This window comes from Lissotriton helveticus, chromosome 9 (assembly GCF_964261635.1).
Source record: "Lissotriton helveticus chromosome 9, aLisHel1.1, whole genome shotgun sequence".
Classification (NCBI taxonomy): domain Eukaryota; kingdom Metazoa; phylum Chordata; class Amphibia; order Caudata; family Salamandridae; genus Lissotriton; species Lissotriton helveticus.
Genome location: NC_136070.1, coordinates 521,106,974 through 521,133,645, shown reverse-complemented (window position 1 = coordinate 521,133,645; position 26,672 = coordinate 521,106,974). Strand labels below are relative to the sequence as shown.

The window sequence follows — 26,672 nt, the reverse complement described above, 5'->3', positions numbered from 1 at the left end:
GTCAGTTTTTTGTAACCTCCGTGAAGTGGTTTATGAACATTTTCTTGTGTCATTTAAAATTGGGTGTGATCGGGATGGATTAAGGTTCTTGTGAACTCTGATAATAGGAGAGCTATTAAAAAATATGTTGTTTCTGGAAATCTTTCAAAATAATTTAGAAAAGGCAGGAGACTGATGTTGTAGTTGATAATATGTTGCTAATATGAATTGATGTTTATACCGAACATTAAGTATTGGTAGAGAATATCTATATTCGTTTGAAGAACTAAATTAAGATTATTTGCTTGGTTTTTACTTTTGGTTGTTTATTTGTTTATTTAAATAGGCGAAAGATCAACAATGTGATAAGATAAGACACAGACTCTAAGATAGATTCCATTGCACTATACACATAATAACATGATTAATAAAGATCTTCATAATACAGCTTAATAGATTTAATCTTTTTTATACCCAATAAAAAGGATCCCAAACTTATTGTAACATCCATAAATTACATTCTTCCAACATGGCTAAGGCTTCACTCTGATAATATTTCCAATTATTTATTATTATTTTGTCACTCCATTCTTTTTTAATGTACACATTTTTTATTGTGTAGTTTGTCGTTTAACCCTCTCACCCTCTTACACAGAGAGACAAAAAACATAAAATCAATGATCATACATAGCATAGGATCACATTCTAAAAACCTCATATTTGAACTTTTCGTGGCAGCACTGTATACAAAACTATTCTATTCTATCCCCACCTAATACACACTTTAAATGTAAATATGAAGGTACCATCTACAAAAAGATTTTAAAAATTAAGGCACTCTTGCAGAAAATGCAATACACTGTTTTTGTTCTCCATATTGCAGAGGCACAGATCATATTTTATATTTGCTATATATATTAATGCTTCGTGAGATCTGCAAGGGTTAATGCCAATCCTCCAGTGCAAAATAGGCATATGCCTTGCTGGGTCTAGAAAGTTTTCAGAATAATACATTTTCTCAAATAATCCAAGGTACTCTTGTCAACACTAGCACTTTTTTATTCTCAACATAAGCTCCATCATTGGTCTGAATAAGACTAAAGTTTGTTTTCCTCCAAATCCTATTTCTTGCCATTTGACTAATATCTTGAGGTAACAAGACTAAGTTCAAAGGAGCAAAGATTTTGGATATCAGAGGATAAAAGCAAACAGCATCTGATCTTTGTACACGTTTCCACTGTTGAACTGCATTCTAGTAAAAAATGCATAGCCGTCCTTTCTGTTAACATTTCCCATGCACACAGTTTAATTTCCAGATTGTCCAAGTTTGAAGAGCACCTTTTTAAAGATTTTTCCTTCCATTATAGCAAACCTTAAGACACCATCTGATATTGATAAATCGCTACGAAGGAGCACTAATTGGTCAAATTTATCTTTGATTGAACTGATTATAGGAGCAAAGAGACCATAGTATTTATTAATTCTCACCAGGGCTACTGTAATACTGGAGGCTTCTCAACTTATTCTGCCTCAGTTAAGTTTCTATTTGAATGCTTTGCTAAAGGTAATTCCAAAGCTATGATAACAATCAGTAACCTTCAATTTATTTTAACCCAGTCACCAATCTGAATGCACTTTCCTTCGGCCAGAGTCAAGAATGTAGGTATTTGCTATGCCAATTTTCTGATTCATTTTTCACATAATATTTTTACAGTATGAAGAACTTATGCTGTAAACCCATGGGAGTAATATCCACAAGTGCCATGTCACAAAGGAGGCTACCTTGAAGGTAATTGCCTATTTTTGGAGAAAAAGAATTGGAATAGAAGATGGCTAACTGCAAATCTGCAACAAAAAGAGAAAACATCTACACTAATAGACAACTCTGCTTGGACCATTACTCGTTGGTATTTTCAATGTCAGCCTCCCTTTAAGGGACCCACTCATCCAGAATCCACTTATCAGAATGGAGAAGCTATATAATATGCACATGGCAAGAAGGGATATTCCACTTATGCAACATTTCTCACAATAAAGATCTAGCTACTATAGCAAAGGCTATTCGGAAATATACAAAATAACAATATAAGTTATCCATTCATTTTACATATCACTGGGTGAACTCCCATAATGTGAGGTAATGATTGTTTGTGGAACAGCCCAGCTGGAGTCCTGTCTGCTCTATAGGGACTATTGTGGATGAAACTTCCCAGTCAGATTTGTACACACATTTGCTATTGCCCCCATCAGTGATACCAACCTAAAATTCAGAAGATCTTCTTTTGAACCCTTTTTAAATAACTATGTCATAATTGGTCCAGCCATGATTCTGGAATAACTCCAATCTTTACAATTCATCTACAAAATGGGCAAACTTGATAAGTATACCATTCTACGTTCCCTCTCAGAATATACTCTGGAATATTATGCAGGCCCACAGATCTATATGCGGATAAAAAAAAAGTTTGCAACTTAACAGTATACATGGACTCTAAAAGAGTGTTGCCACTTCATAGTTCATTCCCAACCATGAATAACTTAGGCCATTATAGACCTCCAATAGATTGCGGATCCATCTTATATGCAGGATCCTACATTTGGAAGGAGAGGGCTTCAAACTTGTTATTTTATTTATCAACAGTCACAATTTCCTGGAACTTCTAATAACCTCAGGTAAGGATTGCCAGTTCCTAATAAGATAACTATTCTATTTTCTTATTAAATCCTTCTGATGTTTGCTTTTCATTTTTATATTCCACTGAATCAACTTTCTTCTTAGAACTCTGGTGTAACTTTTATAGCCTTTTCATCAACTTCTCTAATCCTCAGCATTCCACATCAAGCCAACCATTCGTGGTATTATTGGCAAGTACCATATTACAGGCATAATTAGATGACATTGGTGCTTGATTTTTAAAATCTGATATAAACGATTAATACATTTTTAAGAAATACCCCAGTCCATCTAGTGTAATTCAGCATTGGATGAGTGTGGTGTTGGAGTTCCTAATTTATCTCATTCTGTAAGATTTAGTAAATTCATGCTTCTTGACCTTGCACAACCCCTGAATATTATTTACAACTATGAATTTTTGGGCCGTTCTTTGAGGATGAGTAGAGGAGCTCCTATGTATATTGTAGTAGTCCTTTTTTCACGGGTATGAACATATATTGAAAGGACTGTTTAATTTGCTAGTTTGCTTATGGGTGCCGTGCATTGTATTTAAGTCAGAGTGTAAAGTGTTCTCATGCCTGTATTCATATTTTGATCAATGAGTTTGCTCTAAAAAATATTTTTATGTGCTTCATTTTAAGTTTATTGTTAGACAGTTCCCATCTGTGTGAACCCCCATTTGTTAATCCCTTGGAAATATCTTTACTTATCGAATTTGAAATAAGATAATATGAATGCTTATACCTATAATAAAACAAATTCATGTAACTGAAGAACAGCTTCTAAGATGGTCCCACCAGAAGTTCTGCTCCTGCAAAGACATAATCTTGCAGTGCAATGCAGGAACTGATAAATCACAATTATTAAACTGAAACGCAAGTCACCCTCTCTTTCACTGAAGACATACATGCAATATTGTACACAAATACACCAGAGAATACTTCCCATCTCACTCATACAGGATTTGAAAATGAATAAAGGATATTCCAAGGAATCGTAGTACAAGAAGTAGAGCATTAATGCTACAAAAAGAAGGTCGTTAACAGAACAGGAAATAATAGAGAACAAAACCTGCAAGTTTAACGCACTTGGGCTTACAGAGTCTTGCTACACTTAATATGCAAAACGTTGCAAAGACAGTTTGAGCTTTCTCCATTTACCTGTTATATAATTGTGGATTGCAGACATTGCTTTCAGCTGACCTTCGTATCAGAAAGAGATTCACATTACCATTACAGAATGCGTCACATTTTTTACTGCAACTATCAACTTGAATTATTTAAATTTTCACTTGGAGTGTACCAGCTTTCAAATGGCTTCCTAAAAACCCTTTCAGCAAACGTGAAACCCTGATGAAATTTATGGTTAGATCATGTCACTGTTTCTGTCTCTGTTTCTGAAGGGTGACTGGTGTGTTGTAATTGGGCTTTGCTAAGGCAGCTAAGTGCCTCTGTATATATACAATCACCTTGTGGTTTGACCCTGTTAGTAAATCTGCAAAAAATAAAGATATTAAAAATCCGAATAAAGCTAATCAAGATCCCTTATTATTACTAGATGTCTAGGTGATTGAGTATCCACACCAATAAAGTAGACAGTTCATGATTAAGAGCATCACATTGGAAAATGCCAAATTATTCCATTAAATTGGAATAGCATTTGGCACTACTGACTGTTAGGTGAAACAACTGAAAAAGAAGTGTTCAATTATGATGAAGTCTTCATATGCACTTCATAACTTTAATAAATCCTTTGGCACTATATAGAGCCAATGAAAAAAGGAGGTCAAGATATAGTTTCAAACTATGGTGCTGAGCAGCCGCGGTCCGTGCAGATAACAGCAGTGGGGCATTGGGGCCGCAAGGGGTAGGATTTCGAGGGACAACGCTGAGGGATATTAATTATTTCTTTAATTTTCCCTCTGCATCCTCCTTCGAAATCCCCCCACGCGGCCCAACTGCCCCACTGCTGTTACCTGCATGGGCTGCGGCTGGTGCTGAGAAAATCTTACCCTTCACATGACACCTCATAATAATTTCTATCAGTGTCTATTGGGTCTTTGTCATAACTGGGATTTTCTGGTTGGCTGACGTATGCACCCAGGGTAATCTAGATATACAATATAAAAACCTGTTCTCACTCGCTCATAGCTTGGTACGGAGCAGTCCCGCTTATCTAAAGAGGCAATATGTAAAGTATTTGTGCAACACACACACACAGTAACACAATGAATACACCACAGAAAGACTCCATGCTGGTTTAGAATAATAGAGAATATTCATCTGAGTAAAACAAGACCAAAACAACAACAAATAAATCAGTAGAAGTCTAGATATAATTTTTTAAAGATTAAATGTGAAAACAGTGCTTAGAAGTCTCTAGCTGGCAAAAGGTTACTTGAGGTCGCAAGGGACTGGTGCAAATTCAAACTTCAGGCTGACCGCGATGGAGGGCAGATGGCTACAGGACCCAGACAGGTCCGACTTTAGAAATACCCTGGATGGAGCTTTTCTCAATGTTGAGAATCTACTGGGTTGTCATTGAGCTGTGCAAAGGGGGTCCCACGTCGTCATCTTTGAGCTTCATTGAAGTGAATGAAATGCATCATTGTGTAATAAAGGGGAGTTTAACACTTGGCAAGTAGTTTTAAATGTCAAATTGAAGTGGCAGTACACAACACACACAGGCACTGCAGTGGCAAACCCGAGACAGGTTGGAAAGGCTATTTATGTGGTTGGCCTCGATCAGTGCTGCAGGCCCACTAGTTGCATTTGACTTAAAGACCCTGGGTATATGTTATATAACTTTATAAGGGACTTACTAGTAAATCAAATAGCCTAATGAGGTATACACCAATGTCACCATGTTTAGAGGAGAAGCACATGCACATGCACTTCCGCACTGGTTAGTCCCAAGGCCAACAAAAAGAATTCAGCAAAAAGAGGAGGAGAAAGGCACAAGCTTAGGAATGACTCTTCAGAGAAGGCCATTTTCCAACAGTCTCTCTGTCTATTTTCTATATGCCCACTGTGGCGGCACTGTGCCCTTTTGCATTTGGACTTTGATACTATGGTCTAATGCCTTTGAAAAAATGTCTGTGTTTGCTCTGCATGGCATTGGTTGGCCACTTTACTATGTCTTGGCTCATCCTTATACAAATTGCACTGGTCAAGCTAGACGTTCAAGAAATGGGGAAATCCAGATTTCTTCAACAATGATGTTGCCGCAGTAATGAAAACATATGATTGTTGCACGTTGACGAAATTATGCTGATACGGATTAACACAAGTACCTATAAGTTATATGGAAGACACCTTTTTTGTAATGGCGAACTTTACCTAGTGGCACCACCCAATGTGTGCTTCCTACAGCTCAAATTTAAACTGGGCATTACTTTTCTAACCGTGTACACTAAATCCTGACAAAGTAAGTGAAGCTCCTTCTTTTTCTGTAATAATCACACTGAGGAAATTGATGTTATTGGTCTATTTTATTCAGCCCAATGTTTGGAAATCTCAAGAAAGACTGGTTAGTTATGGTTAATCATTAATTTGTGCTTTTGTTACAGCAGAAGTAGGACCGGAAAATGAGATTAGATGTTTGAATAATATTCTTAAAGAGTAAGAGAGCTTTCAAACACAATGTACTCTATTTGTGTTTAATGAATGCACTAAACTAGTTTTTTGACTGAAACTTTGTCAGAGTCGTGTTTACATGTAATAACTGTGCAACATGCCCAGCCACTGAAGCTAAGTGGTTATTCTAACAAAATCTTTTTTTGAGATTGTTATATAGTATATCTGTAATATACAAAATCCCCAAATTGAAATAGTTTTCATATCGGGTTTCATACCTGGCCACCCACATAGTAGAAAGGGTGGTATAAGGATCAAGAGCCAGTTCCAGGATAAACATGAACATTTACATAAGAATGTAATTGTGTGTTTATTTGCTAGCAATGCTAGTTATTCCTTATTGACGGATGTCGCTGGATATCATCAGCAAATCCATACTTAATCCAACCCAATCCATCTATTGCTTCTTGTAGTGGCTCCTTAGACAATTTAAAGATTGACAGAGCTAGGATGTAGCCTTGTGGGGTCATAAAAGGTGTGTATGTGAGGGGTGGGCATAGAGTCATCCATTTTGATTAATTGGCCAAATATGCATAAATTCAACCACCTCAGTGAGCTCCCTCTAACAACAATGTATTTCTGAGCATACCAAGGACTTCAACATCAATGGTATTGAATGCGGATGATAAATCAACAGTCTGAAAGAGGAGAGGGGAGTTTTGATGGCCTTAACCCCTAGCGATCATATGTCATTGGTAGCTTCCTAACCTAGTAAGAAAGGAGTCACATGAGTACTTTAAGGGTCTAAATGAGACAACACCTCTTTATTGTAACCAATGGTGATTGGATCAATGTTAAAGTGCACTTGCTTGTGTGTGAAGAGTAGATTACAAGGGCAGTAATGGCATCAATTTCCATTATGATATTTCTGCCTGTTTTCCGAGATCAGGTTGGAGAGACTAATTCAGTAAATTTCTTAAAGTTGAACAGGAATACGGAATAGCCGCACATGTGGCAATTGCAAATTATAAAAATATATAAAAAGTGATAATAGTAGGGTGGACACATGAAGATACACGCAAAGGCACACCACAAAATGGAATGCTTTTCACATTTGGAAGAGTTGGATACTTCAGAAAACATAGCTACTGACCTTAAGCAGGCATCTTTTACATTAGTAATGTGAATGTTGGTCTGTGTGATCCTTTTAATGCCTTCTTTGCATAGATTGTATTAAAGTACTTTGTATGAACTTACATCAGTTGTGTTTTCTGTTTTGATTTATGGCATAGTCAGCGAAGTAGCTTTCCTTTAAGAACTATTTAATTTGTGGCATTTTTCAAGTTCTATTGTGCATTTTAATGCATCACTATCACATTGTTAAGTGATTAGATGGCTTTTGGGCACTTTTGAATTTATTGCTTTTGTATAGTTTTTTGGGTTCTCTCATTCTCTTTTTTCATGCCTTACACTTACGATTTGTTTACTGACTTGCTATACTAGAGCGACATAGTGTTTTACTAGATTCTTTTTCTGGATACTTTTAAACTGTAAACATTGTGCTTTTTAGATACATTTTACCGATATGAGCCTTACCTTGAATTCAGATTAAATATTTGATGTTTTTGCACAAAGGAATGAATGCCCAAGCATTTATAATGTACAAACCACATTTACAACTGTTTCCTAGCGATCTCTTATCTCAATCATATTTGGTATATGAAAAGCCCTCTTGCACTTAATTAGCAATTCCTAACTCAGTGGTATTTGCTGCTTATCTTTGGTGGTAATATCCTCTTGATGATAACCATGGTTGTTCATCTATATTGGATTAATCTGGTGCATGAAGGGAACAAAAACGACATCAGTTCCATTGGCTGATTGAGTTGTTTTCACATTATCTTTGTGAGCACTGAGAACATCTTTTCAAGCACAAATATGGCAATAAATTACATAGCTTCACTGTCGAAATGAGCCCTTCGTTCTAAAATAGTGTCTTTTTCCCATGAGAACTTTAGTGCCATCAGGACATATAGAACAGGTTAGGTATTCATGAGATTAAAAAATGAAGAAGGAAAGGTGTTGGTTATCAATGACAAGCATAGGCTTTTAGTAGTAACTTGAGATGGCTAGCCCTAGGAAAATCTCTAATAGCATGATACCAAACCCCAAAATACCTGATAGTCATGGTTATGAGTGTCTTTGTCCTTCAGTTTTAGTTATTGGCCCTTTAGTCACTTCTTACTGCAGAGATTCAGTTCTTTGAGTCAGGGAAATGAAGTACATCTAAATTCAATTGCCATTTTCAACTGGCTTATATCTTTGTGTAGTAGTTAATGCTTTTACTTCTTAGAATGTTGCCAGGATCAGAGCCTCATTGTGTGAGGGTTCCGTACCGAGCGTTAGCAATATTTGTCAGTTGGTCTTGGACGTCTTCCGAGCTCTGCCTGAGATGGCTCAGCTGTGCTACTAAACCTCGCAGTCAATATTACCTGGCTTCTGTGTCTGCTTCACAACATCTATTCATGGCGACGAGTGCTGGGCCATCTACATGGAACCTGCATGCCTTGCCAGGGAGATCTTTCTGCTTCTTTGCCAACTTCAGCTGTTGCTGTGGACTGATATCAGTGGATGGTTCTTTGGGAGTCTCTGCTCCTTGCTGTGTTGCCATGGTGTCTTCTCGACCAGGCTGTTGCGAACTGGCCCACTGTGGGCAGAGCGTACATTTGCTGCTTTGTGTGCACCGTCGGTGGAACTCAAGGAGGGTCATGCATTTCATCGCAACCACAGTGAGGTGACGACGACGTCACGACGCGGTGATCACGTGCTGACGGAGCACATCTTCATCCAAGGCTGCAACGCAAGTAGGACACTGAGTTTCAGCACGTATTCTACAGAGTGACGACGACGTGATGAAGCACTCTCCCCTTTTTCTTCCTGGCTGTGGAACGAAGAGAGTGCGGTGCGTTCCAATCTACGGAGAAGCTGGGCAGCAGAGGATTTGAGATGTCCCAAAGCCTCCTCTCTGTTGTGCCTCAGTGGGTGTGTGGGAAGCGCTGTTCAGGAAAGAGATCGTCGAGTTTGGTTGGACTTTGCTCTTTTGCTGGTACTGTAAGCAATTTGACTTGTGGGCTCAAAGCCTATTCCTCTGCACTTTTTGATGCTGGTTGTCTTATTTTGGCTATGCACTTAGTGCTTTTAGGTGCCATATTTTTGACATAACCTTGTTTTGTGAGGTAGACGTTGTCACACCTCCTCTAGCTCCTACTGTCCTCCGTCAGGGCAGTTATCTTCCAATTTGTACTAGTTTGTGGCTTTCAATTTGTACTTTCTCCTTACTGTTTCATCCTAAACCTGGAGTTGTGTCCTGAGCAAGTATGCAAGCAGTTGCGCCTCCACCTCAATTTTTGGAAACACCTGGTGATCCTCCCATCAAACGGAAACAGTGGTTTGATGGGTTTGAAACATATTTAGGTGCCATTGAGGCTAATTGCTCCAGGTCTGAGAGAAGAAAATACATTTTGCTTCATTCATTAGGGTTTGAAGGCAGGGCCATTTTGAAACATTTGCTCCAACTGTTCTTGAAGGAGAAGATATTCTTGATGATTATCAAGACACTGTGAAAAGACTTCAAACCAGGTTTGATGTCCAACCAAGTTTGGTTGTGTTGCGACACAAGTTTTTTCTACGAGTTCAGAATGCTGTTGAGGACTTTGATGCTTATATAACCTCTCTGAGGAGGTTAATTTCAGAGTGTCAGTTTGAACATTTTGCAGACCAATTGGTGGCAGACCAATTTATTTGTCATTATACTGACAAGATGATCAAACAGAAGCTTCTGTCAATGGGCAATCCTACGTTGGAGGATACTATTCAAATGGCCAAGAGTATTGAAACGTCTCAGTTGTCGGCTAAGGAAGTAGAGACCAAAAAAAGTGAGACAGTGTCTGCTGTCAAAGTCAAGGATTCTAAGGAGACTAAAGACAGCAAACCTTTTGATAGGTCACATTTTTGCTATGTTTATAAGCAAAATTCATTCTTTTCCCAACAAAATATTTGTTTCATGTGTGGGTACAAGGCACATATGAAGGGTGGTAAGTGCCCGGCTAAGTTTGTGACCTGCAGAATTTGTAAAACACCGGGTAACTTTGCAAAGGTTTGTCAGCCTGGTAGAGGCAAACAATCGTCCTCTGTCAAGTGTGTCATTGATGAAAATATGTCTTGTGAAGGTGATGAATCCATCACTAAAGGTCTCAGGGACATGGTCGTGGTGGTACAGAATAAGGAGGTCAAAGTGGGAAATCCAAAACTATGTGTGTATCCTTATGTTGAAGTGTTGGTCAGAGATAAAATTGTGACATTTTTTGTAGACTCTGGTGCTCGCATCTACATGATCACGCAGACCTTTTTGACAAAACTTGGCCCTTTAGACCACTCTTACCCCCTGATCGTAAAGCAGTCTCCTATGAAGGACATGAAATCAATTTGTCTGGGTACATTGAAGACATTATGGAGTTTAGAGGAAGGAAGATTGCTGGGAAAGTGTACGTTGCCCATAAAGGGTTAAACATCTTGGGTTGGTTTCACCAGGGCTTATTTGGTATGGTACTTAGGCCAGGGACCAGTGAGCAAGTTCTGGTTGTGTCAGATAATTTGGATCTGGAAGGTATCATTAACAAATTTCTGCACATATTTTCAGGTGAGCTTGGGAAGATCAAAGACTACCAGCATAGAATTGTTGTGAAGGATGGTGCAAGACCATTAAAGCACAAGCTTAGGAACGTCCCTTTTAGCATAAGGCAAGATTTAGAGAAATAACTTAATTCTCTGTGCATGAAGGGAATAATTGATCGTGTTGACTTATCTCTGTGGCTTTTGTCCTTGGTGGTTGCCCGAAAACAGAATGGGGAATTGAGGGTCTTTGTTGACCTCGCTGCTTAAACAAGGAGATTTGGGTGAATTCCCACCCTCTCCCCAACATCAACAAATTTTTAGCAGGGTTGAAGGATGCCAAGGTATTTTCAAAGTTAGACTTAGCCTCTGCTTACCACCAGGTAGAGTTAGCTGCCGAGTCTAGACATCTTATTGCCTTTGTTTCTACTTTTGGTACTTACCGGTATATCCATATGCCGTTTGGCCTTGCGTCGGCGGCATCTGTCTTCCAGCATTTGATGAACAACATGCTCAAGGGGATCGAAGGATTGTCTGTTTTTCAAGAGGATATTTTGGTATTTGCTCCTAATAGAGCTGCTCATGATGCCACTCTTGAAGAGGTTCTTTCTAGGTTCCAATCCAATGGTGTGGTGCTGTGAGGAGACAAGTGTGTTTTTCTGACTAAGTAGGCTGAGTATTTGGGGCATTTGTTTACTGGCCAGGGTATTCTTCCTAAGTCAAGTATTGTGGATTCCATTTCTAAGTCAAAGGCTCCTTCCGAGAAGGCTAGCCTCAAGTCCTTTTTTAGGCTTTTGCAAATTTGATTCGCGTTTTGTTCAAGATTTTGCCACCAAGTTCAGGCAATTGTCACAAATGCTTATGAAGGGGGTTGCGTTTGAATGGAGTCCTGAATGCCAAGTTGTGTTTGATTGCATCAAGCAACAGCTTGTTTCACCCAAAGTGTTAAAGCACCATGAACCTGAACTTCAATGCACTTTGACTGCTGATGCGAGCAATGTTGGGGTGGGGGCTGTGCTGAGTCAAACCAAAAGAAGGGAAGTTAGGACCATTGGCTTTGCCTCAAGAGTTTTGTCTCCCACAGAAAAAAAGTACTCAGTCATCGAAAAAGAGTTATTGGCTTGTTGGTGGCCTGTGATGAAGTTTCACAATTTCATTTGGGGTAGGAGGTTTTGCATCCAAACGGATCACAAGCCTTTAATTTTCATTTTGAGTGGGAAAAATGTTAGAAGTTTCACTCTTCGAATTGCTCGCTTGTCCTCGAAATTGTTGCAGCTTGATTTTTTACCTGCCTACGTTCCTGGGAGTAAGAATGGCTGTGCAGACTACCTTTCATGGTCATCTGATACTGTTGAGGATGAATCTGAGGTGGGCGAGGAAGACAAGGAAGATTTCATTGTGGCAGCTGTTGACCTCCCACAGTTGTGTGCGATTTCTGAGAGTGAATGGGGTCAAGCACTCAATAAGACGCTTCCATGCTGCTATCATGAGATATGTGGAGATGGGTTGGCCTAGGGAGGGGAACCTTAGTTTTGAATTTAAAACATACATTAAAGTGGCAGATGATTTATCTATTGAGGATGGTTTGTTGATGAGGGCTGACAACTTGGTTCCTCGTATGTGTTTGAGAGCTGGCATCATTTTGCGTGCTCATGAGAGGCATTTGGGAGCCACCATGACTAAAAAAAGGGTCAGACTATCCTTTTGGTGGACTTCCATGGATAGGGAGGTTGATGAAATTGTCAAGGCGTGTGTCATTTGCTCCAGCTTTGATAAAACTGTAAAATTGCACACTCCTATTTCTCCCATTGAGTTCCCATCTGCACCTTGGGTAATGCGTTGGCCATGATGGACTACTATTCCAAATGGCCTGAGGTCAGATTTGTGAGGGAGGGGACCTCCAAGACTGTTGTTGAATTCTTGAAAGATGTATTTTTTTTAAACAAATGTTATTTCGTCAAGTTGCATATATATTGCAGGGCTCTGCACTCCAGAGACAGCTGCACAATCCAACATGTCCATAATGGTGACTTTGACTTTTGCATGAAAGATCCAAACATATACCAACAACTCCCCCCCACCCCGATCACATAATACCCACATAGTCTGGCCCACCACAGAGAAGCACAACAGACGGTGGACCCCTAGGGCTCTCCCCTATCATACCCCCAGAGCCCAAAAGAAGAGTAGGTATCATCCCACTAGATGGCACTCTGTCACCGGAGGCGGGTTCAGCAGCAGACCCCTATAATCCGCCCACCGTTTCCAAATCTTGTAGTGTTTGAGTAGGCACCCCCTATCTACAAATATAGGTTGTTCTACCCCCATGCAGAAATTCATTCCATTTTTCCATGCAGCGACCGATGGGGCCCTAGGCGCCTTCCATGCCTTGGCAAAAGCGCGTGAGAGACGGCAGTGCCAAATTGTGTGAATAAATGTACCCTCTTCACGGCCACAACGAAAGCACACAGGGGACGCGATCAGCCCCGCCTTCCACAAATGCATTTGGGTAAAATTGACCCTGTGTAGATTCTTGAACTGAACCAGGCGAAGTCGCATCGCTATGGCCGCCCCTCGCGGGAATGCCAAAGCCTCAGTCCAATACGACTTCTCCAGCGCGCCCACATCCTCCTCCCAAGCCCTCTGAAGTCTCTGAAGCATGGGGGAGCAATGGGTGACTAGGGATTGGTAAATTCGAGAGATTTTCCGGTCAGTGAGATCACCCATGAAAACCTTCGCCTCCCGTGGGCTAAATCTGGCAGAGTCTCCAAGCCCTCCAGGGAAGGGGACAGGGCATGGCGAAATTGGAGATAGCGATAGAACTGGGATCTTCTGTCTGCAGATCATGGAAGGATTTGAGTGTCCGACCCCTCATGACATCCCCAAGGACCGAGATGCCTATCGCGTCCCATCCCCAGAACCCCTGTAGAGTCGCCAGCTGAGGCAAACGTCCGTTGCCCCAGAGGGGGGTCTCCCAAGTCAAGATGTTCCACCACCCCATGCAGCGCAAAACCTGCCTCCAGATCAAGAACACCACCCGTGTAGCCGACAGCAGCGACCCACGCAGCGGCGCGAGTAAAGTATTGAGTGGAGAGAATGGTGTCCCATGAGCTGTCGCTCAACTGCATACGCTGGGTCTCCCCTGTCACCATATCACCATTCATTAAGAACAAGCAAATGTGAAGCTTGATAGTACGAAAGAACAACGGAGGATGCCAGTCCCCCACAGTAGGTGGACAGGAAGCACATGCGTATCACCACCCGTACCTTTCCACCCTCCCACAGGAACTGTACCAGTGATGCATTCACCTGTCTGAACCATCGGCATGGGATCTGATATGGATGATTTTGTAATTGGTAAAGGAGCCGGGGAAGCACCACCATCTTAAAGATCGCCGATCTTCCATACAAAGACAGCGGCATACGGGACCAGGACTTCATATGCTCACGAGTCTATTCCCACACTGGAGCCAGGTTGCGCTCCCATGAGACCGCAGGGACATCCGATAAGAATATGCCTAAATATTTTAGTTCCCCCTCTGCCATCTGAACCGAGGAAGCCCATGCCCCAACCCTCGTCCCATCTCCCAGTACCGACAATGTTGATTTATGGGGGTTCATACAGAGTCCCGACATTTCCCAAAAATTTGCATAATGCGCAGCAACCGCGGCCCCATCCTGTCTATATCTGTGAGAAAGAAAAGAACATCATCCGCATATAATGCGATCCTATCAGACAGACCCTGCTCTGACTCAAATCCCTGGATCTGTGCGTCAGTGCACACCCATGCAGCCAAAGGCTCCATGGCTAGTGCGAATAAGTATGGGGACAAGGGGCAGCCCTGAGTGTGCCCCCGGAGAGAGAAACTGCTGCGATGGCTCCTCCGCCCATCCGGACAGCAGGCAACTCCCCAGCTCCTCACAGGACACACCTCCCATAGGCCGTGAATCTGTTCGGCGGCTGCCACTCCATCTGTAAACCTCCCTCAACGTCCACACTGGCCTGGGTGTATGCCGTCGTGCTCCGATCACGGCAGAGCGGCTTGGGACCCGATATAGAGGTCAGAGAGACAGGATATTAGACCGGGATAATGCAGGGCTGGACGGAGCGTGCTCAAAACACAACCACCATCATGGCTTACCAAGCCATGCCCCCGAAAGATGTATTTTTGATGGAGGGTTTCCCTGAAACTCTCATGACGGACAATTGTACTCAATTTGTCACCAGTGAGGTTGAAGCGTTTCTTCAGACCAGTGGGATTAAACATCTCAAGAGTTCACTGTATCACCCCCAAACCAATGGTTTGGTAGAACACATGAACAGGATGTGGGGGGATGTATACAGTGGGCTCTTGCTAATAACTGTGTAGTAGCTAACTCAGTCAAGACCATGCTTTGGTTCTATCGCACTACCCCTCATTCGACCACTGGTGTTTCACCCTTTGGACAGTTACGAGGTCGTAGAGCCATGACCAGTTTCTGTCTCAGTTGGATGAGTAAATGGGTCAAAGGTGGCAGTGGTCTGATGTCAGTGTGAGAAGTCATGTGAGTTTGACTCAAGAGAAACAGAAGAATTTCTTTGATTCCAGGAAGAATGTCCATGAGATTGAGTTGGTTTTGGGTGATTCTGTTCATGTGAAAAAGCCTGTTGATGGGATTAAGGGTTGTTCCAAGTTTGGCCCATCCACAACGGTTGTGGAAGTTAGTGGTGGTTCCGTCAAGCTTGCAAATGGCAAGTGGGGGAACAAGTGCTTGTTGGTTAAGTCTGGGGTTGTTGATGTAGGATTTGATGGTCGCAGTGTGGATGGTGAAAGGAGTCTTTCACAGTTGAATCATTCTGTTTCGAGACGCAGTTCTAGGGTGAGGAATCTTCCTCTCAGTTACAGGGACTGATGTGTTCATCTTTATTGTTACTATTGTGGATACTTTGTAAATTGCCTTTTATTATGGAATGTTTCTGAAATGTTTTATTACTTGTTTTTATTTTCTCCTCGAGTTTTCTCTCCTTTAGGTTTTATTTTCTTATGCTTTGTTTTATAGTATTTTAAGGAAACACCCATGTAGTTGTTAATGCTTTTACTTGCTTAGAATGTTGCTCGGTTCTGAACCTAACTGTGTGATGGTTCCGTCTTCTGAGCTCTGCCTGAGATTGCTCAGCTGCGCTAATAAACCTCGCAGTCAATCTTACCTGCCTCTGTTCCACTTGCAGTATTACATCGATAATCCCTTTAGCTGTGATTGTAAGGCAAGTGAACAGCTGACGCCATTCCCATCAAAGCAAAGCCACATTCTCTACAAAAGCCCTGTCGTGTGCAGGAAATGGGCTTCACAATGGTACTTCACCTATGGAGGCAAAAAGCTTGCATCCGCCATAAAGTCATGAAAGACCAAAGATCCCACAACAAGGTTCTTGCTGGCAAGGACATTTTAAGGATTTGGGGGGTCCTGGGCCAAACGCATTTGGGGGTCCCTGTTCCTAAAAGCTTTGAATTTATGATCCAGTTTAAGCTCTTTCATGCCCTCTTTGGCCAGGTCACTGACAGTGGGCAGGCAGACTGGTCCAAATTCTTAAATGTGTTTACATCTAATACTCATGGATAGTGATGTGTGTTTTTAATATTGTAACATAGCAGCAGCTCACTAATATTACTGCAAATAATGTCAGTGACACCCTCCCATTTCTCATATGTGAGATCTTGTTTTGATCTAAATGAAACTTTTCTCATGGATGTTGCATGAAACATAAACACAACATTTCCCTGAAAAATGTCTGTAATAAACTCACACATCAATCATATTAAAAATACATTTTAGCAAAACAGTATTTAAAACAATCTGTTTAAGAATAGGGTCATAGGGGCAAGACTCTGCAGAACAGAGCTGGCTTTATTGGGGCCCCCAGAACGGCTGGGGCCCGGGGCCAGAGCCCACTTTGCCCACACCTTAAAACGTCTCCGCTTGCTGGTCTATGCAATAGATGTAATCCCTCAGAACACTTGTGAGGTGCCCTGAAAGCATCCTACTCACACACATGTGGCACTAGAAACAGGTTCCTGAGAGAAAAGAGTATGTAATCACCTGACTAGGCAATGTATTTATTTTGGATGTGGCAAGCAGTGTCAAGTACGATACCTTCCAGCAAAAAGGCTGTTACATTATCAATCTGAAATCGAGAAAAAATGAATGTGGCGTGTAACTTGTATTCAAAATTTCTCAAGGATGGGGCACTCTACTATGATACACCTGAGACATAGTAAATACATGTTTTGCATAAACAAAAACATACATTAATACTTAGCAACATTTTGATTACCATAGTGTAGAATAAATTACGTTTCATGCAGCACATTTGCTGAAGAGCATTCCAGTGACCTATCCATATCACTTGTTCATCAGTCATTAAGAAAGTCTTCTTTAAAATAGTGTAAGTGGTAGATTGAGACAACTGCCTGCTTGCACAAATATTTATTATATTGCTGTTGCCGTTTATATACAGAAAGTTATGATAGTAACTCAGCTCAAAGTATGCCCAATTCAAGAAGTCTCTTTCTCTACATTACGTTACACCTCAGTGTTGTGTCACCAGCACTTTTTTATGTGTCAAAGTGCATGTAGCATACTACATGGTGTACACTGTCAGTAATAGAGTTTTCCAGTATTATAACCTTTCGTATGTTAGTTATCTATTTAAAATCAGTGAAGTAGTTACTGATAAATTAGCTTGTCTTATAACATACCAGTGTGTCCATCAATGGCTGTAAAATTACATTTTGTGCGTTCTAAACACATTTATAATATAAGCTTGGATTTAAATTGACCATCTGATCCATTTCTTACGTTTCTTCAGTGGTTTATTATTTTAATTTTCAGACTAATTAGATAAATTGTAGATTCCTTAAATATTTGCCCATTGGGGATTATGTGATGCTACCGTTAAGTCAAATAGCATAAAAAAATAGAACTTGTACAGCATATGTCCCCAACATCCACTAACACATATAATATATATTGATTTCACTTAGAAACTAAGGTATTGATTTATTATTATTATAATTAACTGAAGAGAATATTTCATCAACTTTCATCAACTTCTTATCCTTGTGGTTTAGATTTAACTTCTTCCAATATTTCTGCCAATGTTTGGGAACAGATTTTTTTTTCAAGAGACTATGATTATAGAATGTAAGTTTACTACTGTATGATTAAATTGCAAACCACATATTTAATGGCAAACAATGTGGTTAAATGCCAGATGCATAGCACCAATTGCATCTTTAAATTGTACAAAACTTCCAGGTGAAGTTTTAGGATTTCAATGCTGAAGCTGCCCAGTAATTTGCCTATTATGACCAGCACTGGTGGAGAAACATAAGTTTCTCTCAAATGTTTTTCAAAAAATCCTAGACTTTGCAGCGAACACATTTATGTCCAATTTCCTTTCATGCTTCTAAAATGTCTATATATGTACTTGCAATAATTAAGGAATAAGGGGTTTAACCCAAGTAATAGTTATGAGTATGGACACACTTTTGAGTAAAAAACCTAGTTTATCATTCAAATTTACGTTTTCAATTACTTTAATTGTTCAGTATGTACAACTTTGTACAACTACCTTTTCATATATCTCACATGCATTTTACTGTCAGGATGTTTGAGACCTGAATCATCTATTGCTACAATTAGTGCAAATCTCATAAAAACTCTTTCTTCTCAGATGCCTCCCAACCTTCTGTCTCACGATGCCAGCCTGGAGTCAGCTGCCCTAGTATGCACAATGGTTCCCTTAAGAAGCCCACCTCTTTATCTGCAGTTGAAGATTCTGCTGTTACTATGCTTGAACTTCGAAATCGAGGTCCCACTGGAGTGTTTGAACACAGACGAGCCGAGAGGCAGAGCTGTTCAGGTAGGCATAACGGATGGCTGACTTAATGGCATGGCTAAGAACATATCTTTTTTCAATCTTGAAACCGACCTGTGCACCAGAAGAAGGCATTAGCATGGCCTTCCTGCCCATGGTCATCAGAACCATAACATAGCCTGTATTTGTTCAATGGATGGCTTAAATGAAAGAGAACACCACAATCTGAGTAGTAGGTGTTTAGAATTATTTTAGCAGATTTATAGGTTAGATGGCAAACTTAATCACATTGTATACATCATGATAGCAACACAATTCTGATACGGGAAAGAAATACCATGCATAGGACCATTTAAAATGCTTTTCTGTTTTTTACTGGTTTTTCAGTCTAGCTGGCAACATACGTGTGCAAGCAGCTCTTTCTTTCCTCAAAAGTCTAATACATGTTTATCTTCGAAAAGATATAAGTAAAAATGAATACGGGATTAATGTCTGAATCCAGGAGCATCTACCATTGCTTTGTAAATCATCTCTTATTTTGGAAGCCCGCAGGGGCATTACATTGCCTCACTCTAGAAATAACCATCTTATATGTTCAGACTTGCAGCCTTTTAAACTTTATGAATCTAAACATTGTTTTCATGTCCTCTAGGAAAGGCCTTCGATAGGTCTTAAGATCTGTGTGGATGTCTTCAAGGTGACAGGTGCTGTTAATACATTAGATCGAGTGTGGCTTAAATATTCATTCTTATTTCCCAGTTCCTTTTCTTTGCCTTTAATTAGGCAATTTTTCATTGACTTGTGAAAAAGCATAGCCTATTAAGATCATTCTTTGTCATGCTTTCTTAATTGAATTCTAGATCCTTTCAACTTTTCAGGCTTAGTCTTTCTAAGATTTCATGACATCATTAACTTAAGAGAAATGCACAAGAAATGGATAACTAATTTCATTCAATTTGTACCTCAGCATCTGTAAGTTTTTCTCTAATACATTCCTCTATTAACTCTTTTGCCCAATATTAGATGGGTATTTAGTGTAACTTATCTTATTGATGGTACATGGTTTAATTATCTGTTTATTCTTCAATTAGATAGAAATCAATTAATTATTGATAACAAATAAAAGAAATAACCAAAATATACACATTATCTTCAAAGATAGTTGGTATTATGAAGAAGGTGTGCTACTTAGTTGCTTTAATTTCTGAGTCCGGCATCTGACTTCCTTATTAAAATTATGAGCCTAGGTTGAATACAACTTATAAACTCTAACATGTAAAATAATCCAAAGACATTACTTAAGATTTGATTTAGCATCAGGTCCGAGTCATGCCTAAAAACCTAGCTTTATCTGGGTATCGCGAAACAACAGGATGAAATAAACTAATAATTACAATATGATATGGTGCATTATAAGCAGTTCATATTTAAATCTGAATCTGTAAATGATCCATCTACCCCAACACAAAACCTAGACCCCTTTTTTATTTTTATTCTTCATATTTTATTCAATATATTTTGCTCTTATGATTCACACGCTGCTCAGCAGTACTCATTGTTTTGGTTTTATTATGTGCTTTTAGGTACAGGCTTATAGTTATTGAGACAGTGAAGAGGCACAGGTGATATCACATAGGATGATACAACTGTTGACATTGATTGCTGTCATGTGTAATGTCATCAGTGAATGTTGATGTGATATGATGTAATCCATTGGGAAATGGAAGTACAATTCGTGAAAGGTTATTGTTGTGCATCTACTTTAAATGGCTCAATAATACACTTTTGATATCTCACCTTGGAACTGTAGTACCTCTTCCACTAAAGTTTATTCACAGAAGTTTGAATTTCTGAGGCTTTTTCCCCTTAACATAATGGAATACTTTTACTAGCAGGGACATTTAACAACCCTCAAATATAGGTTGTTTCCATTTGTTTATACCACAGTCTTATTTGATAAGTAAATGAAAGTGGAAGTTCTGTGCTCCAAAGGTCACGAAACCAGAACTTTACTTTTGAAATTCTGAGCTGGACTTTTCAGTTCCTGTCAAAATTGGAACCTGAGTCTAAATCAAGTCAAACTGGCTTTGTCATGTGAGCTCAATCACCAGCCTGGTTTGAGATTTTGGCACAGTGTCATGATTTAAACATCCTCAAACCTAACTTAAGGATTCTCAAACACCAAACCAGTACTATATTTTACTTATGGTTTGAAAATCCAAGTTGTGGGTTGTGGATCTGACTTTGGCCCGAGACTTTGTATCATCTTATCCTGAAATGGGGATCTTTTAACTAGTACATGGGTTCATGCCAAAAATTGATTGTGTGAATTCATGAGCATGAAACTCTAGTACCCTAAATGAGCTCTAATTCTTGATACAAGAATCTAAATTCTGGAATAAATAATCCTTGATTTGCTCTCATTAATAAAAGATCAAGTTCTGGGGTCTCAACTCCAAACTTCTATTGCCTAACAAATACTTCAGGTGCACACAAATACAGATAACTCTATTGGTTTGAGAACTCAGTGCTGGGTCATGCTTAAGAAAATGAAGGAGAGATATGTGATGTAGAGGGTAGACCGCCTATTTAAACTGTGCGTAGCAATGATCAACATAATGTCTGTAGCATGTGATTGGCTTATGTTTAGAGAGTCTCTGGTGGTATATAATTTAATACTAGCCTCCGAGAGTGACTGCAAGGATTCTAAGTGGCAAACCGAGCTGGTGAATTAAACACTATAGGTGATTGTTTTAAAAGTTATTGTAATAGGTCTCATGTTTACAGGTTGTCTAGTGTTACAATGTTTTTAAACAAAACTCCTCTGCTGGGAAAGTGACAATAGAGCAGACATTTCTTGGTGGTGGAGAGAGAAACTACTGCACTTATGCATTATTGAACTCACAGTCATGCCAAAGTTGTAATATAAGCCTAGGAATCTGGATCTGCCAAGAAAATTCTCAGTTAAGTCAAGATCATCAGAATCTTGTAAGAGTTTTATTTTCCAATTACACGGATTGGTTGGATGAAGACTTATCGAATTTCATGATTGAGCCAGCCATTGAATAATGAATCATTTGGAAATAACTGAGCATTTTTCAGAGAATCACTAGCAATTGCTTGAGTACATTTTTGACAGGAGCTGAGCTGCAAATACACACTCAGAAAAGCAGTCTCTCTGAGGCTTAGTGTTCTGAGTGAGCATCCCTCTGTTGTCTAGATTTCAATAATAACGGATCTCCCAAAGTTTCTGTCCCCTTCCCTGGGAAGGCCAAAAAGAGTTGCTGGTTCTGTGTCTATCTGCTTGCTAATAACATATGAGGCTCAAACCTTTATGGAGTTAATTGCAAACACATTGAGACCCACTAGTTCAACTACAAGTCTCAAAGAGCAGGAGGAGAATCAAGTAACCAATGAGGTCCCCAGTGGGAGTGAGCCCTTCCTTCACTGAAAACCTTATCAATCACATGACCCTTTTATTCCGAAATGACCTGTCAAGTTTCCTTGCTGAGGCTGAGAGGAAAATACAGTTAAGTAAACATCAGTTACTTGTTAACCAGCTATGTACGTCTAAAGATACCCAAAACACTGTGCACTTACACATGTAGACAAACCTCCAAAACTCAGCATATGTCAAATGCAAAGTAATATCAAACCTCATTCATGATCCTATCCTACCTATTTGGAATCATAACTGTTGCCCACAACCCTGCTGGCTGCCTAAATCTGTACTCTTGCCCAACCTACACCATACTCTCACCCACAAATTACTAACTCCTACGATTACCATATTCTGCAGCCCTCACTTGACTACTTAACCAAGGCATTCCCATCTCCTAACAGATCACACATTTCTAGCTAATCCTCATCATCTTCAACAAATACCCCTAAACTATTTATAGAGACATTACCACAAATAATTTTCAAATCACAATACCCATATCATGTATGCACATATTCATATGTTAAAATATCAAGCCCAACTGCAACCATCATGTTAATCAATTACTGCTCTGCTAGTGGCCACTACATGAAAGTCAGACACCAATCACCTGTTATATCCACTTTTCCTAGGTGAAACTTACTTCACCCTCAATGCCAAATGATATATGACTTTATAAAATTGATTCACCAAGCATCTCGCAATGGGTAGCTGTAGTTTGCTCTTAGAAACTAGCACGTTTTTCAAGAGTAAGCCAGGAGAAAGTCACAAACATTCAAAGAAAAATATTCATTATTTGGGCTAGAAGTCACAGAGTGGTTACTCAGTTACCCGTAGCCTTCAGTCACTATATTGGAGGTTACCATCACATTCATACATGCCATGAAATCCCTGTTTATTCCATCTTCAAACATCATACCACCAAACCATCAAGTTACATTGTACCCACTGCTTTGTGGGCCTCTTTACACCTCACCTTGTGTGCCTACCTACCAAACGTTTTATAAGGAGTTTCAACCAGACATGGAGAAACAAAACCTCCTACACATTCTCTGACCTAACCTCTCACAGTTTACTTTTAACCTAGCTAAACAATTCACTGTCACTTTTCACATAGCTGTAATACCAACCCCAATACAGAATATAAATACAGGAACATCATCTGGCAGTTCTGGAAAAGAAAAACAAACAATGGCCCTAACATTCACAAACTTTCCCTTTGAGTCAGGTCCACTGATGGTTTGATTTCCTGTTTGGGGGATTTGTTTTCGAAAAACATAAAAAATAATATAGACTGACCAAACAAATATGGCACCAGCTCTTCCTTTGTCTATGCCTTCAGAACATCAGTCACATCAGCGGATGTTCTTGAGATCATCGCTTGGTTCAGCTTCGTGACATGGGTTGTCCGGCAGGGCAGAGCTGTTTAGGGCTTTAAAAATCTTTAAAACATCCTTGGTTGAAATCAGTACGTGAAGAATAATTTTGGGGTTGCAAATGTTGTTGCTTTAGATTATTGTGAAACTAGCCGTGCTTCAATTATGCTTGTGATGTTAATTTTTTTAGAGAATTAAACGATACAAGATGTCATATATGGCTGCAAATGGTTAACAGTTTACTTGAATCCATGTCTGTTAGAGGTTTGAAAATGCAAAAAAAGTTATTTGGATTAGTTGCTGGCTTTGGCAATGTATTTATTTTATTGTATTTTTGTATGCATTTAATTTATGTTATTGCCTTTACTATGGGAGAAGCATAATAATGTAGGTAGACCTGCGTGAAATTTTAATTACACTGGTGAAATCGGAGTAATTCCGTCAATTTTGCATTACTCCTTGGACCAAAAGTTTGCATAATTGTGAGTAATTTGGCACAGAAACCCTACCTTACGACCTCAGAGAAGAATAAACTTAGCTTTTGCGATCGGCTGCTTGATTTTTTTTTCGTGTTCTGTTACATTTAGTGCTATTTTCTTATTGCAAAATGCATCCTATGGTCTATTTTGGATACTGGGGGACATTTTGCGCTAAGGAAATAGTACTAAATGCACTAGCACTAAATAACATGATGAGTGTACACCAATCCTACTCCTCCTTCATGCTGAGCAAGGCGATACGTGCAGTGAAGCTGGAACCAGTTGTCCGGCTGGTGAGGCAGAGCCCCTGATGACAAGGGTTGGGGGGTGGTTCAGAAAGGTAATTAACAGTAGGGTAGAGTAGATGTCTTTTGATGCACATTTTTCTTGCAGCATTCAAAAAGACCATCAATGGTCAATTGTAAATTACTGATGACAATACAATAGAATTAGTTGAAATCATTACCTGTTATTTCATCACTTAGTTAGATCAATGTTTACATTTGTTTGAATTCAAAGTCATGGAATTTTGTAATTTGTAATTTAAATGAGTGGAAATGGTGATAAAAGAGGCATGTCAATGGTGCCATAACACATGCAAATGTAAAAAAAAATATCTTGCTAACTTCCTTTATAAAATTGAGATTGATTTATCAAGGCTCTTTTTAAATATCTTCTTAACTGAGTTACAGGTCCTATGCTTATATATTGTGACATTCTTTTAACTTGTTTTGCTTAGAACATAGGAATATATTTGCATGATGTATTATGTTATATTATAAGATATGATATGACACGATATTATATTATATTATATTATATTAGAAATAGAGTGCCACCTGCCTTACAATATAAGGATATTGCAAGTCACTAAGGAGTTCCATATCCATATAAAGGAACCAGGCCGAAGTGGAAACTCCGAGGTGACTTGCAATATCCTTATCATGTAGAGCAGGGGATACTTTATCTTATATACTACATAGTCACACCACACGACACCACACTCGGTGAGTAGCTCTTTCAGAAATAGAGAGCATGTATGCAAACATTAAGAATAAAAATAGAACTTCTAGTGCAAAATTAAAATCTTCAAAAACCTGTTAGATATTTGCTGCAAAAAGATGTTAGAAATATTTCAATACAAGTCAGTTTTTTATTTACAAAAAAAGAAAGCTGCAGTATCTTAGAATGTGTAGAAACATGCATAAAAATTCTAACTTTTTTATAATTGTCTAAGGAATGCAAAAAAATAATAAAGTCTTTTCTGCTCGTCACTGTAAGCTAAAAGAATAGAGGCGTAAAAAGAAAGCAATGTTTCAGTTGTGTTGCCTTAAACAGCTGCTCTGCTACCTGACCTGCCTTTCACCTTGGGTGCTGGTTCTGGCACAGGCATTGTGATGTCAGATGTCGATTGTAATAACTTATTACAATTGAGTTCTGACGTCTTTTCTTTATAATAGGTGACAGAGTGAGTCACTAGGCACGATTATAAAAAAATTAGCGATATGCATTTATACAGGGATTGAAGAATAATATATTATATTATATTGTGTTATATTATATTACATCATATTATATTACATTACATCATATTATATTATTGCAAGAGGCTTTCATCTGAGATATTTTGGCATTTGTGCAGTAGGTATATCAACCCATTAACTATTGAACTACCATGCTATTCATTGACATTCCAACTTCTAGATAGCTGTTCTTATACCTTGACTGACAGATTGACTGCAAAATTGCATAAAAGTGCACATTACTGTAAAAAACTGCGCTGTTTAGATGGCCTAAATTGATAGAAGTAATAATGTGCTGCCAAATTCGAAAATCTTTTAGGAGCCACTAATTTGAATGAAATTACAATTGATTCTATAATACGAGATCAGGCAAAGCTGGAGTCCCACAACATCATTCCATGTTAATAATGTATTATAAATGTAAATTAGCAAATGCTAAATCGTTGTTACTCACACAATTAAAATACATTTGTCACAGCTAATTTAAATTTAATTTTCTACGGTGAATGTGGAAGTTGCAACTTACCCTGGGTTTCTAAAGGACAGTCTTTGTTAAGCTCTTCCCCTCTGGGCAGTTGGCTTTCCACTGGTAAAAAGGCACAGTGTGGCATTGCCAGGCACTTACTGTAATTGCAGGGGAAGGGTGGCAAGGATCTATACCATAAGTGAAATGCGTAGTAAAGGCTTTGCTCAAATGGGATATGTGAAGCAGCATATGCATGAAAACTCGGCCTACTAAAGGGCCGATTACATTGTAGCCCGGAAAGGCTCGGGCCAATGGCCGGATTCTTCCTGGCTGGATCGTAATCAGCCCCTTGGTTTAGTTTTTGACTGCCACATTACAATGCCAGTGGTCGGAAAGTAAAACAGCTGGTCATTCCAGCTGGCTTATGACGGGCTCATGGCGCCCATCAGCCAGTCGGAGCTGACTTGTAATCCCAAAGGGCGGGCCTTTTCTGCCCTTGGGATTACAATACACAGTGTCCGACATGGTTTCCATGCAGGCCTGTCCCACATGGAAACCATGTCGGAGAATGTTGTTTCGAGGCCCCCAGCAGGGCCCATTGTGCGTACAACCTCCGGTTGGGGGCCGTG

At 39.5% G+C, this 26,672-nt stretch overlaps 1 protein-coding gene across 2 annotated transcripts in view; it reads left to right on the top strand.

Annotated features, from left to right (window-relative positions):
• The window catches only part of SLC35F4 (solute carrier family 35 member F4), a 536,946-nt gene that overhangs the window by 300,521 nt on the left and 209,753 nt on the right, over positions 1-26,672 (top strand). For both annotated transcript variants that reach the window (XM_078662094.1, XM_078662095.1), the window contains exon 2: positions 18,614-18,802. In XM_078662094.1, coding sequence (XP_078518220.1) covers positions 18,614-18,802 — 189 coding nt within the window. The remainder of the gene's footprint in view (positions 1-18,613; positions 18,803-26,672) is intronic.